This window comes from Squalius cephalus (genome assembly GCF_949319135.1).
Source record: "Squalius cephalus genome assembly, chromosome: 8".
Lineage (NCBI taxonomy): Eukaryota > Metazoa > Chordata > Actinopteri > Cypriniformes > Leuciscidae > Squalius > Squalius cephalus.
In genome coordinates this window covers 9236896-9254625 of record NC_137129.1, presented here as the reverse complement: position 1 = coordinate 9254625, position 17730 = coordinate 9236896, and the positions used below count along the sequence as shown (strand labels likewise).

The following is a 17730-nucleotide window of genomic DNA, read 5'->3' as shown; positions in this document are numbered from 1 at the left end:
TGAAGTTCTATGGTCATATGGCCAAGCATTGCTTCCAGTGATTGTGCTAATGCATCTTGAAGCATCATGATCCTGTGTTATTTCACATGTCTGGCCATTTAATGAAACCATCAACCTCTGTTTGATTGAAGATAAAGAGCATCCATTCTGATAGAATTCAGTATGGCGCTCAATGGTCATAGAGTTCCTCGCCACCTCCTTGTTTCCCACGACGCAAGGGTTTGGCTATTGGTAAGCCATCAAAAGACATCAGATCAAAACGAGTTAGCATTTTTATTCTGAATCATGGAAGAATTTGTTCGTTCCCGCCGTCTGAATACGCGCAGGCCTCCTCGCGATGACCTTTCTTTTGATTTAGGTTCTGTTCAGGTCAACCACTGTTAAATAGAAGAAAAGAAAAAAAGATCAGACAGGAGCAGCGCTTTCATCCACAAAGGTTCAGAATGCGAGAGAAGATCATGCGTTTGAATTGAGCGAACAGCCCATTGATGGATCCTGCCCATCTCTGCCTCTTTCTCATCCCTTAATCACCTCATCCATTGCTTTTCTTTTTTTTTTTTCTCTTCCAGATTATCAAGGACCAGAAGCTCTTTATCATCGTGGGTGGGATGTTGCTGATTGATTTGTGCATCCTCATATGCTGGCAGATCGTGGATCCCCTGAAGAGAACTGTGGAAGAGTACAGCTTGGAGGCGAGTCCAATTGGTTATTATTAATGTTGTATGTAACGATTCAGCAGAATCCCTCGACCAGGTAGTAATGGTTAATCAATCCCAACTAAATCATAGTCACAGGGAGCTGGGATCACTGGGGGAGTACGTAGCGGCCAAGGTTTTATTACCATCTGCGGTTTTTTTGGTTCAGGAAGTGAGACGCCCTGCCCCCACATCCACGGCGGTTGGGGACATAGGCCAGCTGGAATGTGGGACATTGGCACAATTGCTTGGAAAAAAAGCCATTTTCACGAGCCCGTCCCATGTTGACACATAAGGGGAAGTGTGTGATTGAGCAGGGCTTCAAAATGGGCTGGACATTTTAAACGTCTGCTTGCTTTAGTCATGTGCATTTAGTCATGTGCCTTCATGGACCTGAGTCAGACAATGATTAGACGTGTTTAGCTGAAAGCAAAGCAAAAAGATCAGACCTGATTGGATAGCTATTAAAGTTACCTTGATTTGTGTGTGGTTGTTTTCTTTATTTAAAGGGATAGTTCACAAAATAAAAAGAGAATTCTCTCTTAATTTACTCACCCTCATGTCGTTCCAAACCCATATGACTGGTATTTCGAACGAATATTTTTAACGAAACTTTCACACTTTTCTTAGTTTTTGTTTTCATGGACCTTTGGTTTGTTATTTTCAGTCACATGTGTTTCTTTGTCTTAGTTTCCCGCCAGTCATCAGTTCTCATGGACACTCATCAGATCACTGTGTATTTAGTTGCTCTGTTTCAGTTGTCGGTCTATGTTTGCGTTTTGTGTGTGTTTACCCCTGTTTCACACACACACACTGTTAAAACTTCTGTCTGTTCCTGTTTTTATTGTATTATTAAAATCACTTCGCATTGGATCCTGTGTACCTTCGTCTTCCTCCGTCTTCATCTTGTGACAGAAACTTTCTGTCCCTCTTTTGAAAGTCCATGTAACCAAAACTTTGAAGATCCAAAAAGGTCATAAAGGCATCGTAAAATGAATCCATATGAATTGTACAATATTTACATCTAAACCATGAAGCTTAAGCATGTGATGTACAATAACCAATGAGGTTTGTTCTAACGTGTGGCGCTCGCATCAGCTTTGGTGTTTACCATATGTGATGCGCTCTATGTGTTTATATGTGGAAAAAAAGGCTAAATTAAATCTGTTCATCATATAAAGAGATCACATCGACTTGGATTCAACCACTCGATTCATATGGATTCATTTTACAATGCCTTTATGACCTTTTTGGTTCTTCTAAGTTTTTGGTTACCTGGACTTTCCTTTGAGGGATAGAAACCTCTCAGGTTTCATTGAAAAAAAAAAAATCTTAAATTGTGTTTCGAAGATAAACCAAAGTCTTAAGGGTTTGGAACGACATAAGGATGAGTAAGTAATGACAGATTTAAATTGTTTGGGTGAACTATCCCTTTAAAGGTATGTTTTTAATGGCGTGCAGCTTTCCTTTCCATCTGTCTGTCAATTCCTGAGGTGTATGATCCCTGTACTTAGTGTGTTAAAGAGTGAAAGGCCTGGCGACTAACAGGCGATGTGGCTGAGCGGACTTTGCCGTCACACCGATGGAATCATGGCCGCCGTCTCTCCAGAGAACTCTCGGCAGGGAGATTAGCGCAGATTGATTGGTCCTAGGAAAAGGCCCATTAACTTTCCCATCACTCTAGAGTGTTTAGACGAGCTTCTCCTTCCTCCTTTGCCCTGTCCTCTACTGTATATGTAGTTATTTCAGGCCATAAGCGTTTCTCAAAGGTCAAAGAATCGGGAATGGACAATGTCTTTGGGCTTCAATAAAGCCATTTCGTAGGTGTTCACATCAACTGCAATTTTAGCAAGAAAGAGTTTAAAAGTCATTCATTTTCAATGAAAGTTGGCCATCTGATGCCAGTGTTAGTGACCGCTGAGGATGCAACAAAGTTGAGCAGACAGTGAAGCTTGAATGATTTGTCGCCTGATGTTGTTGGATTTACTAGGCATGACTATTAGTAACCAGCAGTACAGCAATTTAGGAACCTCTAAGTTGAAACTCTGTCAGTGTGAATGGAACTTTAGGGCTTTTATGTTATTTTGAAGAATCGCTGCATCACGTTTGGGTCAGGAATAAGCTATTGTTGACTGCTGTAGGACACTGAGTGTGTGTTTATTTAAAATGAATGTATGTGAGGCTGGAGACAATTACAGTGGACAGTCTGTCAGGGACATGAAACGGAGGAATGTAAACAGATCTGAGTGCAGCGGACAGCATTGATGTGAGCTGCAAACTTCTGTGTTTAGAGCTTCACTCGCTGCTCTGCTGAAAACCAGCTCAGTTGATGCTTCCTCAGATCCACATTAAGTACTCAAACTTTGCAGACATTTGTAAAAAGTAAAAAACTGGGCCATATGTGCTGCATTATGACAAAGAAAAACATGCGGAAGATTTTTAAAGTTTTATACCTGTTCTTTACTAAAATACATGAGGGTGGTTGACATGACATGTCTAAATGTGCCCTGCAGTGTGACATGCTTTACTTCTTCCAGAACTATTTTAAGCAATCTTTTTCTAATTCATGTCAATTTGTATAGTAGTTTCTATGACCTCATATGAACTGAAAGACTACATGTAAAATTTGAACTCGTATTGTAATATTTCAATATTTAATGCATCTCTCGTAACTAGTGAACAGCAAAATAATGTTTAAAGTGAAATTACAACTTTTATTATGCAGTGATGCATTAAATTGATCAAAAGTAGCAGTAAAGACATTTATAATGTTACATAAGATTTATATTTCAAATAAATGCTGTTCGTTTGCACTCTCTATTCTTCAAAGAATCCGGAAAAAAAGTATCACGGTTACCACAAGCATATTAAGCAGCAAAACTGTTTTCACTGAACACTCAACAAAAAAAAAAAACGCATTTGAATTTCATATCAAATTTCCATCTGTTTGGATTACACAGTTTTAATATATAAACAAGCTAATAAACTTAAAGGGACACTTCACCCATTTGCATTAAGCTTTGCATTGTTAGAAACCCAGTCATACTATTGAATGGTCATGCAACATTTTTTCATTTTCCCCCGAGACGAGAGAAATCTGTATTTACCTCTTTACACTTCCTCCTACAATGACGCAAAAATCGTCATTTTGCGTCATTGTAGGAGGAAGTGTAAGAGGGGGGGATTTCTGTTAAGACTACAAGCACTAGATCCACCCTTTCAAACCCGCCCATAGGGGGTTGGACCTAATGCGCTAACAGACCTATCACAGATCAGTGCGAGTGCGTTTGATTTCAACGGCAGAAACCTGCAGAAAACAGGGACGAAGAAAGCTGAGTAGTAGGGGTTACCATACTCTATTTCCCGGACATGTCCGGCCGTCGAGATCGACAAAAATGTCCGGGATTCAGCTTTTGCTTTCTGCGGTCGCCATCCATTGTTTACATGCTCACCTTTTGTTTCAATCTAACTGAATTCACCCCGATTGGTGAATCTGAATGTAATGTTTACATGAATGCTAAACAAGTGATCGGTTGATTTGCGTTTTAACATTGCTAAGAAAATACCCGCACCTCCGTGAGAGATAGCCCATGAGACCGGTGCATCTCACAGGCGCGCTCATCAGTAATCACAGTAATACAGGGAGCAGGACGAGGCTAGCGCCGCGGGAGAAAGACGCGAGGCCGGTGGCGTGATCGGTTGAAAGACGCGAGGCCGGTGGCGTGATCGGTTGATGTGTGTTTTACCATTGCTAAGAAAATACCTGCTCCTCCGTGCGAGATACGAGAACAGTGCCTCACAGGTGTCGGTCGTCAGTAATCACGCCACTGGCCTCGCGCCGTTCTCCCGCGCCCCTCAGCCTCGTCCTGCTCGCCACAGTAAACATGATGAATGGCGACTGTAGAACGCAAAAGCCGAATCCCGGACATTTTGGGCAAACTCGTCACGGAGACTCACTCGTAGCCTAGCCTTGCCTTGATGTTTTTGTTTTCAACTGCGCTGTCTTACCGGTAGGCATGGCTTGGGAGTGGCCTTGTAGGGCAGCGAAGCAAGTGCATTCTGGGAGTTGTTGTCTTTTATCCACATAAGCCAAAAATACATTTTCTGGCTTTTCTCAGTCTAGAAAGCTCCAAATTCAAAAATAATTTCACATTTCTTCTACATAAATGACCCACTTTCAATACACATTCATGTCTCCACGGGTGAAATGACCCTTTAACATGATGCATATTTGCTAGTCGTAAATGAAACAGGTAAGATTTGCATCTATTTGATTTTATTTAAATAATCTTTTTTTTAAAATGCATTTATTCATATTGCTTAAGATCAGCATAAATCTGTTCATTGTGAAAACCATTAAAATTTAAATAAAAAAGTATGATCATTGTTAAAATGGTGCTAGCTCTAGAACAAGCAATATTCAGTTGGTTAAAATGTATGACATTGAAACAAATTGGATTTATTAATGATACATATATAAACCTTGTTATTGTGTATTTAAAACACATTTAGTTTATTAGTAGCCCACTGTTACCATTACCCGTTTCATTTGTTCAACATTTTTTTGAGTGAAGACTGTAATCATTTCAGCTTTGATGAAATGACAATTTAAATTGTAACAGTTCACGTTGCCGTTTTTACTGAATTTTTGAGCACTTCATTCAAAAACATTAAAACAATCTATAGAACATAAATCTATAGATCTATGAAACACTAAAATATCTGTAAAACTGAACATTTTGTTTAAAAGAAGAAAAAAAAAACATTCATGGACATGGATTTGTCAACTATACCCACAAACAGAATACAGTATTGGATTAACTTTGATTGAACCTTAAATAGATTGACAAACAAAATGTTTCTTCTTGTGGATATTGGTATGTGTTGTAGAATGGAGAGAGAGAGAGAGAGAGTGAGCGCGCACGTATAATGTAGATCCTGAGTGTTTCTCTGGTCTGATGAAGGACAAACTGTGGAGGAGCTGATTAGCATTCAGCAGGTTTCTTCTGCAACACTCACCGTTCTCGCTCCTGTTCTTGTGTCGACGCTGCAGCAAGCGCAGTCTGCCTGCACACACACACACACACACACACTATTGTAGTGTGGCATTGCCATGGCAACAGCCAAGGCTTCTGACACACATAAACCAGTGCTGTCATTGCTGATCCCCAAGACAAAAATACAGGGAAAGGCTTTGGACAGGCGCTGTAATGACGGATACCTGCAAATGCACACACATCATGACAAGTATGTAGAATGTGTGTAAGATGTAACTTAAACTAACAAAATGCAAACATTTTGAGTACATTGAGATGCTCCTGTTCTCATAATCCAGCGAAGCGTCCAGCATACAGTACTTTTACTCTTCTTGAATTCACTAAACAGTTGTGTCACTTTTGCATGCAATATTCCAGCACAATAACCCACGTCTTATTCAATTACCACCCATACAGTTTAACCAGCCACAAAATGTGCTGAAATAGTGCTGCACTATTATCATCATGTCATTTTTTTTTTCAGCACAAACATACCTGCTTTCTATGTAAATTAGACGCATTATAGCATCTTATTTACAAAAGTCATCTCCATTTACCTGCCGTAATTAAAGGTGAAGCTGTTCCTGCCTGTAGAAAGCAGACGGTAAACCGAATACTATTTAATAGAGACATTTCAGTACATTTTCTATCAATCACGGCAGCGGTAATTCATCAAATCATGATGATGGATGAAATGATGGAGAAGAGCATTATACCAGACGTGTTTGCAGATTTCTGAACACAGAAAAACACAGGAACACGCTCATATAATATAAGGGACTCTCTCATGTATTTTCCTGAAAGGGAGCCGTCTGTCAAAGTGTTCGAAGTGTTCCAATGGCAGTTTTTCCTCACTCTCGGTGTCAGACTGAGGACAGGCAGACAGCCGTGAGTCATGGGGTCTTTTCACGTGCAAATGCTTATTTTAGGGCGAACCTTTAATACATGAAATAATTGGCCTAAACTTGTGCGCTTTGATAGTGGATTGATTTAGATGCAGGTCTGGAGTGTGATGGGGTCTGATGTGACTGTACAGCTGGAATGATTCACTTTGTTGGCAGGGGACCAATCTAATGAATAGGCATGTATATTCTAGCATTTTGGGGACATTTGATTGATTTCCATTCATTTTATAGAGAGATAATGTCCTTTTATCTACTAAATTAGTTATTCTTAGTGGTGGATTTGCTTTTATAAACCACATTTTACATGAGACATCAAATTGCTTAAGTACCAAAATTGTATAAAAGTAAACAAAAGTAGTTGTAAAACCTCTGTCTTTTAAATGCATAATATATGTATTTGTTTAATTTTCATTTATTTAAATGTATAAGAAATGCTATTTCTTTTTTATAATTTTTTACATTTATTTATTTCCATTAATTGCATGCATCCAGCAGTATGCCAAATTATTAACTTGGTTTTAAACATGACTTCAATTTTGTAAATGCATACATTTTGTGAACATTTCTCTTGAATCCTTGTGGTTTCATTCACCGCACAAAATGCGTTTTTGCATTTTTATTAAAACATTTAGCATGTTTAATAAGCAGTAGCATGTTTGTTAGCTGGTCCCCAAAATAAAAGCCATCTGTCCATTTGTGTCCTAAGCTTTTTGTTTTGTATATCATGTTCATTCAGTACATTTGCAGAAGTGTATGCGTGCGTGTTCAGGAATCTGAAAGGCATTGTAGGACTCCTTATGTTAAACGGCTGTGGTTTGCAGGAATCAATGGCTCAACAAAACAAACTGGGTCATTTAGGACTGGAAAGCCACCCACCTCTCTCCTCCATTGATCAAGTGTGAGGAACAGGAGTGAAAACCTTGCTTTCAGGAGCAGCGGGATCATGTGGACATGGTTATTGTCTGCCTTACACATCAGTCATTTTGACAGGAGTTTGTTGGGGCTCTGTTTATGTTGCCAAAGACGTATACAGTATTTGTAGTAGACAAGAGATGATTGATGGTGGTTTATTAAGTGTATATTTAACATAATCCTGAATGAGTCTTTCTTGAATGTCTAATGTGACGGGTCCTATTGGTTGTGTGCATTTTGGGCCTTACCGCTAAGCTTTATGAAATCCAGTTCGCTCCTCATGATCCAAGAAAATGTCTCTCCCTCCATCTCTCTTAAATCATCCTGTCTTCCCATTGTCTCTTGCATTCATGTGGTCTGGATAAGCAGACTCTGTCTCTGGGCTCACTGTTGCTATGCGACTGCTGATTGAGCATAAGGGGGATGCAATTTACCAATTAGAGGCCTTCTAAATTAAAGACAGTGTCAAGGGTTCCTGTACTTAGAAAGAAGCGCTGTCCATCAGGGCCATCTGATGTACAGATTGTTAAGGGTCTGAGTCCCCTGCAGCTGAATATGATATTGTTTATTCAGCTATTTCAAGAGATTTGGAGCTCTCTGAAGCCCATTTATCATGCACTGACATGCTGATGGGGTAAATTCAGGTCATTTCGGTCACTTTTGATGTCTAAATGGCAAAACGGAGCCCAGTTTTCATCAATTCACCATAGATGTTGAGTATAATTTCATGGATAACTGCATACTGTACTCTACCTTTCAAAAGTTTGGGGTCAGTACAATTTTTCATGAACTGAATTTTTTTATTGTTTTATTTTATAATGTTCTCTGAGGTCCACTTATAATGTTATCAAGATTTAGAAGTAAATAAGCTCTTTTCTGTCCTGTTTTTGACCCTCTCCTTCGAACACTTCATTTTGATAGGCATGCCACATTCAAGACTTGGAAGTAAACGGCCACTGCTATGATGGGTAACAGTTATGCATATTAAAATAAGTAAGTACTTGGAATGACCAAAGTTATAACTTACTGGATAACTTGTGGTGTTTCATGTAAACGGAATTATGAATAAATTCGTTCTTATAGGCTATTAATCGTTCATGCTTTTCGATAAAGTGTAAAACGTATACATTGTCATTTGCTGTGTCATGTTTTAAATAAACGAAACGTGTTGTAATGTCTCACTGAAGCTTTTATTCAGGATTACAACGAATGGCTTCGATCAAAACAATAACAAAAGCCTTACTGACTCTTAATGTTCTGAAATGAGTCTTTCTTAATGTTAGGATCACAAGGATGGCAATGCAAAGACAGTGTTTTCCCACAACTTGACACTAGAGGCGTCTCTATCGATTTGTTGCTTGAGTAATCCTGTGTTTGTGTCCGTCTCGTATTTACTACTACATGATGTGTGCAAATTGGTGGGCGAGGCTGAAGAGGCAATGATGTAGAAGTAGGCATTGATCTTCTACGGAGGCAGTCTTTCGTCGCACTATGATGTAATAATGTTTCAAAATCCGAAACCCCATTGTTTCTTGACTTATTGCTACTAAAGTAATAATGTCAAAAAAAAAAAAAAAAATTGAATGACTAAAAAAATCAGCATTCTTGAGGAATATAGAGAATCTCTCTCTCTCTCTCTCTCTCTCTCTCTCTCTCTCTCTCTCTCTCTCTCTCTCTCTCTCTCTCTCTCTCTCTCTCTCTCTCTCTCTCTCTCTCTCTCTCTCTCTCTCTCTCTCTCTCTCTCTCTCTCTCTTCCTTGCTCTCTCTCGCTCTGTCTCTATTTCTCTTGCTCTCTTCTGGTCCTGAACAGACACTCTCAATCACGGCCCCAGACATATCCATTACACTCAACTCTACAGCTCCTCACAAAGAAGAAAATCCATTAGTCTGTGTGTTTGAGAGTGAGAGAGCGAATATGAGGGCATGTAATAGAAAGAAAAATGGAGAGAGAAACGCATAGCTGCAATACCTCTGTGTCCTCCATGTGTCTCCACTATAGCTGTTGTAAGCATTGTCATCACAGTGTGTGTGTTGTGTGTCTCTCTCTTATCAGGCAGCATTTACCGTAGTTATTGGATAATGGCCATTGTTTCACATTGGTATTTGTAGTAAAACCATAATACCCACAGATAAAAAAAAATAGATTGCTTCCCTTAATAGTTCAGTGTGAATCTATAGAATTTTCAAATATCATGGTACATTTCATAATTCTGGGGAGCCAAATACATCCCATTCCCCCCACCAATTTGTGTACATAAAAATACTAATCTAGTAACATTTTAATACATAAAAAAAGAAATACATTTTTTGTAGTAATCTTGGAAAAAGCTACACTTCACATCAACAACAATTCCGTAATTATAATAATTTTGAATACTTCTTTGATAATGATACTGTTTCACAGACCTTAAGTGAACAAAACAGTTTCATTTCAAGTCAGACATGACTGAAAGATTTGCGGTTCAATAAGTGAGTCAGATGGTAATTTAATAACAATTCTGATGGATTACTATTCAGTCAGTTAAATCAGTGAAGAATTCTTTAGACTGATTCTAACCAATAACTTAGTTTCTGAGTCTTTTCAATTGTAATTCAGTAACTGTTCTGATAGATTATGCCAGTTTATTCAGAGAAGGATTTGTCAGACTGATTCAACTTTTAGTGATTCATTAGAAGAACTGCTCATCTACTCATGAATATTGATTCTCTGCATGTTTATTGTGCAGCAAGTGCATTAGAAACGTTTGTCTTTACATTTTATCAGCACATTCAGGCTGCAAGCTCACAAGTTTTAGGAAAATACAATTTAATTTGCTGTGGTGCAGAATGATGTGGTGATGAAATTTTACTTTTGGGCCTTTTTAATACAAATGATTGTCACTGGTGGGTTTTTTCACACTACTATTTAGAAAGTGTTAAAGTCCCCCAGTGGTGAAAATCAAGTTTTTAATGTTGTTTATATGTCTATGTGGTGTTTTTAATATGCTTTAAGACAAACCATGTGCAAATTCATAAGTCAACACCATTGTTTAGTATTTTCTCCTTAAAACTGCAGTGAACCAAAGACAGTCTCAAAAACACAGCTTGACATCGCTGGTGTTTCTGACATCACAAACTACCTTGTAACCAATCACGTCAACTTGTGATCGTCAATGAGTGGATTTCTGAGCTGATGCGAGTGAGTGGGGGCGGGGATAATTTGCATATTCATTGATCCGCGTTTACTAAATGAGGCAAGGGTGTAGAGTTACATTCAAGCAATTTTTTTCAAGGAAAAAACTTTTAAATATGTAATTTTGGTGATCAAAGATGAGTTTTAAGGGATATAATTATTGACTACATGGGGGCTTTAAGTAAATGTGTGTTCATAATACATCTAAATGTTGGTATAGGGCTCTGAATAACCTGCATGTTGGGTGGATGGACGGTTGGCTGCTGTTCATCAGTGTGTGGGGGAGCGAGGGCAGCATTCTTCTCCCTTGTGTGCACATCTTTCTTGCTGCATCAGCAGTGTGGTGGCAGGATGCATACAGATGCTGAGCGCACAGCTGCATCAACTCCTTGAGTCTTTGAGGAGATGCTTTTCTCTCCTTGTCCCATGGGTAAAAGGCAGATCTCTTCCGTAAACTCACCTGCTACGGATATGCGCTATATTGAGCAAGATGGAACAGAGCTACGGTGTCATGTCTGGGTAACGTCACGCTATCGCGTGTGACATTCATCACCCTCCTCCATCCCCCGAGGCATCCGGGACTCCGCAGCCTTGAGGCTCAACTAATTAAACCCTTGGCGGTGGCAGGGGAGCTGGCTGGGTGCCAACCCACCTGGGCATAATGACGCACACAGCTGGTGACATGAACCAGAGAGCAGCACTCATATGATCTGCCCTCTCTGAGTCACAGCGGATCTTATAAAGAAGTGTTTGCTCACGGTCCCCTTAGTCACTGGTGGCCATCCTCCCTTGAGTCCAATGCTGCAACGAGACACTTATGTATTCATCCATACATCATGTGATTGTAAATAACAGTGGTAGTGTGGGTGTTGGTTTATTTGGCTAAAATGATGAATAGGATGTCAGGTTGATTTGTGATCCTGTCTGCTGCATCGTCTGATTATATTTGCTTTGGATTTGGAAACAGTCCTCACTTCTCTGGAAGTGGCAGTCTAGGTATGAGGTTTGGGAGAGGGTTTAGATGCGGACCTTGGGGTTTTATTGCTCTGATTTGTGGCCGTAATCTGAGCTTCATAATTAGCAGCCTTGAAATGATATGTGATATTCTTTGAAATGTTAGTAGTGCTTGTTAAAGGGATACTCCACTTTTTTCGGAAATATGCTCATTTTACATCTCCCCCAGAGTTAAACAGTTGAGTTTTACCGTTTTAGAATCCATTCAGCCGAACTCCGGGTCTGACGGTACCACTTTTAGCATAGCTTAGCACAGATCATTGATTCTGATGAGTCCAGTAGCATTTCTTTCAAAATGACCAAAGAGTTTCAATATTTTTCCTATTTAAAACTTGACTCTTCTGTAGTTAAACCGTGTACTAAGATCGACGGAAAATGAAAAGTTGCGATTTTCTAAGCCTATATGACTAGGAACTACTCTCATTCCGGCGTAATAATCAAGGAACTGTGCGGCTGTACCATGAGTGCAGCAGGCGTAATGATATGACGCAGCGCCTGAAAATAGGTCTAATAGGTTAGACAAACTTAGTCCCGGTCACGTTGGAAGAAGTTATCGAGCTGGGGACTATTTTCAGGCGCTGCGTCATATCATTACGCCTGCTGCACTCATGGTACAGCCGCACAGTTCCTTGATTATTACGCTGGAATGAGAGTAGTTCCTAGCCATATAGGCTTAGAAAATCGCAACTTTTCATTTTCCGTCGATCTTAGTACACGGTTTAACTACAGAAGAGTCAAGTTTTAAATAGGAAAAATATTGAAACTCTTTGGTCATTTTGAAAGAAGTGCTACTGGACTCATCAGAATCAATGATCTGTGCTAAGCTATGCTAAAAGTGGTACCGTCAGACCCGGAGTTCGGCTGAATGGATTCAAAAACGGTAAAACTCAACTGTTTAACTCTGGGGGAGATGTAAAATGAGCTTATTTCCGAAAAAAGTGGAGTATCCCTTTAAGGCACTGAACACTAACCCTAAGTATTAAACTTTGCCATCTAACTCACAACAGACATGAATTTTGAATGTGCCCTCAAATCATGTGGCTTGTTGTGAAAAGTGTGCTATTACTTTTCAAAGCGAATGACCTTAAAATTTTCACCTGGCAGACCATAAAGCAGGCACAAAAAAATACTGTAGACCTATGTACAATGGAGGGACCCGAACAATAGCTAGAGACCAGAATATCACAGAGCCGGGCTCTTCAACTCCGCGGTCCTGCAGAGTTTAGCTCCAACTCTGATTAAACTCACCTGTCTGTCACTTTCTAGTGATCTTGAAGACCTTGATTAGCTTATCCAGGTGTGTCTAAGCTCTGCAGGATAGTGGACCTCCAGAACTAAAGTTGAAGAGCTGTCACAGAGACTTTGGGCTAATAAGCAATCACCCAGCAACACCCTAGAGAAGGCATGGGCCAACTCGGTCCTGCAGGGCCGCTGTCCTGCAGAGTTTAGCTCCAACCCTAATCAAACACACCTGAACCATCTAATCAATTTCTTCAGGATTACTAGAAGGCTACAGGCAGGTGAGTTTTATCAGGGTTGGTGCTAAACTCTGCAGGACAGTGGCCCTCCAGGACAGAGTTTGCCCATCCCTGCCCTAGAGACTATGCAGAACATGCAACCATTCTGAAAACCCTGGTATCTGCGTAGAAATGTCCGCGCAATCTTCCAGAACAATCTAGCATTGTGGTGGCGGGTTTTGCACACTCACATTTACTACAGAAAATGTGAAAATCTAGTTTAATTGTACAGTCCCCAGTCCAAGAAACAGAAAATGAAAATTTGCTGCCCAAACACACTCATAATCTATCAGCAGCTGTGAAGGGAACGTGTGTTTCTTTGTGCCCCACAGTTCATTACACGGCATTACATTTAAGAGGCCTTAAGACTCAGATGTGTGCAGTGGCGGCTGGTGCTTATCCAGAGTGGAGAAGCACAGATGTCGCTTATCAGTTTAAAATGTAGTTGCTCCCAAAACTGCTTTGCAAACTGCTACTAAACTGGTCTTATTGAATTTTTTTTACCAGGTTCAGAACTGCGGTATTTTTTAAATGCCGGTAGGCAAGAAACAAAATTTTGAACTCCAAGCTAAATATTATAGCAGCTAACAGCATCTGTATCTCTGAGCAAGTTTTTATTTTATTTTCAAACACTGTCAGGTACCTCACCGTTTCATTGGTGGCACATGCTGAAATTCACAAGAGCACTCTTGTTTGTGGGATATTATTTACAGTAAATATTTCTATACAATATACATGTGTTTGAGTGAAACTGCACTACCCGTGCAGTCTTAAAGCAATTACTGCATACGATCAGCCTCTTAACTCCCTAAAAACAATCTAGCAGCATTGCAGGGAACTCAAAGCACATCAAAGATGAAAAAAAAAATCCTGTAGACCAATACAATACCCGAGCCACATCTAGAATATTAGAGAGCAGGGCTCTTCAACTCCTGTCCTGTAGGGCCTTTGTCCTGCAGAATTTTACTCCAACCCATATCAAACTCACCTGCTTTTAACTTTCTAGTGATCCTGAAGACCTTGATTAGCTTTTTCAGGTGTGTTTGGAGACGGACCTAAACTCTGCCGGATAGTGGGCCTCTGTCATAGAGTTTTGGGGCCAGTAAGCAACACCCTAGCAACCATCCAGGGGTGCGTTTCCCGTACAACGACTTAACTCGCTGCTTAACTATCATAGTACGATGCATCATTAAAGAAATCAACTAGGTAGTCACGACTGTTTCTCGAATTGTCGCAAATTGGTCGTTCAACCGCGTTGGTTAATGATGTCATGCAGGTGGTGGAGCAATAACTACTTTTAATGAATCTGTTTGAGATCGAATTAATGCTAGATGTTCTGCAATAAATTACGGACATTGCATCTGAGGACTATTTTCTCAGTTATTTTGCTTTATTTCCAGATTCAATCATAGGCTCGTTCTTATGTACTAGAGCACGTTTGCACATGCACACTCTTCAAAAACGACGCTTTAAATCTCTTGACAAACTAAAAGATGTAAATGTAAATTTGTATGTATTCTCAATAAAAGATCTAGATTGTACTGAATGTCAGCTTGCTTATTTGGCTCAAGATAAGGATTTATTGAGTTCACATGTCTTGCAAACAAGTCGAGAGCTGTTGTTCCAACCACACAACTTTGCTATGCTGTTTGCGAATGCTCTTTGGAATTATGTTTTCATGAAACACCGACTCGTTGAAATATGCTGATAACAATGGAACTTGTGACCATAGTTGGTTAACGATGCTTTTGGGAAACACAACCCAGAACATCACAGCAATCTGTGTATGACTGAAAACAAGCTGTGTTTTTATTTTCCAATACTGTACTTTCAAGCTACCTCATCGTTTAATTGGTGGAACATGCTGAATTTCACAATAGCACTTGTAGCACTCTTTTTTGCTTAAATATGTTCAAATGAAACTGTGCTACCCATGTATTCTTAAAGCAATCGCTGCATGCGATCAGCCTGTTCAGTCCCTAAAAACAATCTAGCAGCATTGCGGAGAACTCAATGCACATCACAGATGGAAATCTCAATGTGGTGGGAACATCGTCTACTGTCTCTACCCAGAGTGCTTCTGCTTCCTGCTCTTATCGCCATCAGTCTGCTGTGGAGGCCTCCATCCTCTCTGCGGTCCGGAAACCGAGAGATTTGAGAGCGAGAGCGAAGTGGAGGGGAAGGGAAGAGGAGGGGAAGGAAAGAGCCCTCAGGATCAATACGCACACAAGCACTGGAGGAAAGGCATGGTGTGAGTGGAGATGTAAACCATATGGCACTATTAAACCCTACAACAGTCACTTAGTGCAGCAGGCCGTGGGAGTCCGTACACAAGTCTGCTCTCTCCCCCGCGTTCTCCTCGACACACTCATGCAAGGCTGCCTTCCTAATCACCGCTCCTCACCCCGCCCTCCTGCCCTCCTGCCCTGTCCCGCACGGAGCCTCTGTCCTTCAGGACATGTTTAGCCTGAGATTTCATGCTTCCGCGATCCATGCCGCAGGTGCCTGCCGAACATATTTAACCCCGCCTTTGTCCCCAGTTACAGCTCTCTGCTGCGTGAGTAGGCAGTAATAACGCTATTGTGATTGCCCTGCCGAATCCCTTGTTAGGAAAGCTGTGAAATCAAGTGAGCTTTCTGCTCACGGGATGCACACACACTTGCATGCGAAACGGCAGTACGCAGCAGGTGATCACTGAGAGAGCTGTAAAGCTGCACGTGGTGGGAATAACGTAGGTAAATAAGATGTTAAAGGAGAAAGAGAGACGTGAAGAATGAGAGAAGAGGGGAGATGGAGCCGACTGCAGGCACAGCCCCCCTCCTGACCGCCATCTGCACATTCATTAACCTGCATGCCACAACAGACTGCTGCGATGGGACGTGCCAATCAGGAGCCTGTGTGTGTGTGTGTGTGTGTGTGTCTCTGCTCATCTACCAAATCTATAATTAAGATTGTATCTCTGTACATATTTCAGAACAACAAAGAAAGGCAGTGTTTTAACGGTTTTGCATGGTGTCGGATGTGATTTAGCTTGTGTTTGAATCTATTATTATGACTTATTTAAGTGCTGAATTGTGATTAGTCTTTTCTTTCATAATTAATTTTGTGTTGGTTAGAGATGTCTGTGTTAAGTAAGTGGGCAGGGCAAAGGAGACATCAGAGAGGTCTGTGGCCCCTGATGCCCTTCACATGCACAGCTCCACGGGGCCAAAACAAGGCCACATCAAAGGGCTTCAAAGGGCCTTTGAAGTAAACACCTATTAATAACGTATTGTAACCCAGGCAAACAGCTTTTTATGAGACAGTTGCTTAATTTTGTTACGTGTATATATAATTTTCTATTTATGAATTATTTATCTTTTCATTTTGATTCACATAGCCAGTCTTAAAATTTTCAATGTGAAGTAAATTATTTCCTGTGAATGTGCGAGATTTCGAATGAATCGGAAGTCTTGCGAATTCACAGAATATTGCTTAAATCCGCGTTGCAAAATAAGTTGGAAAGAGACCAGCGGTGCGCCCGAATTCACGTACTAAATTTGAATTTGAACTTACTTTGCGACCATTAAAAAGGTATGTTCTATGTAGTACACTCACCATGTTATCATGTGACCTACCAGTGTCATTTGCATAGCTTCACTTCCATTCATAAATCCTCTCCCTTGGCCTCATGGGATAGTAATGCCATCGAATGCACACTTCAGAATCTCTCCAGAGTAGTAGGTCATCCAAGGACTTTTCGCCTTCTGTTTTTCAAATACTATATAGTAGGGAAGTATTCGATTTTGGACGCAGCGCATGTTTACTGCTTATCTTATTTATGTGGTAATTAACAGCTGCATGTTTTAATTGTCATGTGTTTGAGTCTCGCCATCTGCTGGTGTGGATGAGCAGTGATGTTGCATCTGGTACTGTAACTTCAGTTTAGTTTTCAACTAAAAAACGAAAACTTTTAATGCGTTTTGGCCATTCATTTACAAAACAACGGCGTTTTGGGGGCCTGAAAACGCAAGCTTTTGAAAACGGGTTCCAAAGTACACATTTTTTAAAACGTTTTCGTCTTCGTTGTAAACTACAAAAATGTGGATTTGTGAAAATTTGTGAATTTGTCCAGTCTACGGGTCGTAGTGTTTCTATACAAAGTGTTATCGCATCGGTTTTCGCTGATCCATTTGAACAGACAACGTTGTCTTCTGTACACCAAAAAAAAGCAAAGGAAAATCTTTTCCGTTTTTAGTACAACATTGTTGTGAAAACATACCCATAGAGTAAAAGACTAAATTAAGGAAGGATGTGCTTTGGAGAACCACACATTAGAGCAGATCAAATTTTATTTTTGTACATGGTTAGTTTTAGGAATTTGTTTCTAATAACAGCCATGATCAGGAGCTGGATGGAGAGAACGGTCCCATAACATCCGCACACACTGTAATGTTCACATCAGAGCTTGACATGTATTGATTCTGACTGTAATTTGTT

The 17730-nt window shown here is 40.3% G+C and overlaps 1 protein-coding gene across 1 annotated transcript in view; it reads left to right on the top strand.

Moving 5' to 3' along the window:
• The window catches only part of gabbr2 (gamma-aminobutyric acid (GABA) B receptor, 2), a 199542-nt gene that overhangs the window by 161991 nt on the left and 19821 nt on the right, over positions 1-17730 (top strand). Inside the window, exon 13 of the mRNA XM_079877842.1 lies at positions 570-692. Coding sequence (XP_079733968.1) covers positions 570-692 — 123 coding nt within the window. The remainder of the gene's footprint in view (positions 1-569; positions 693-17730) is intronic.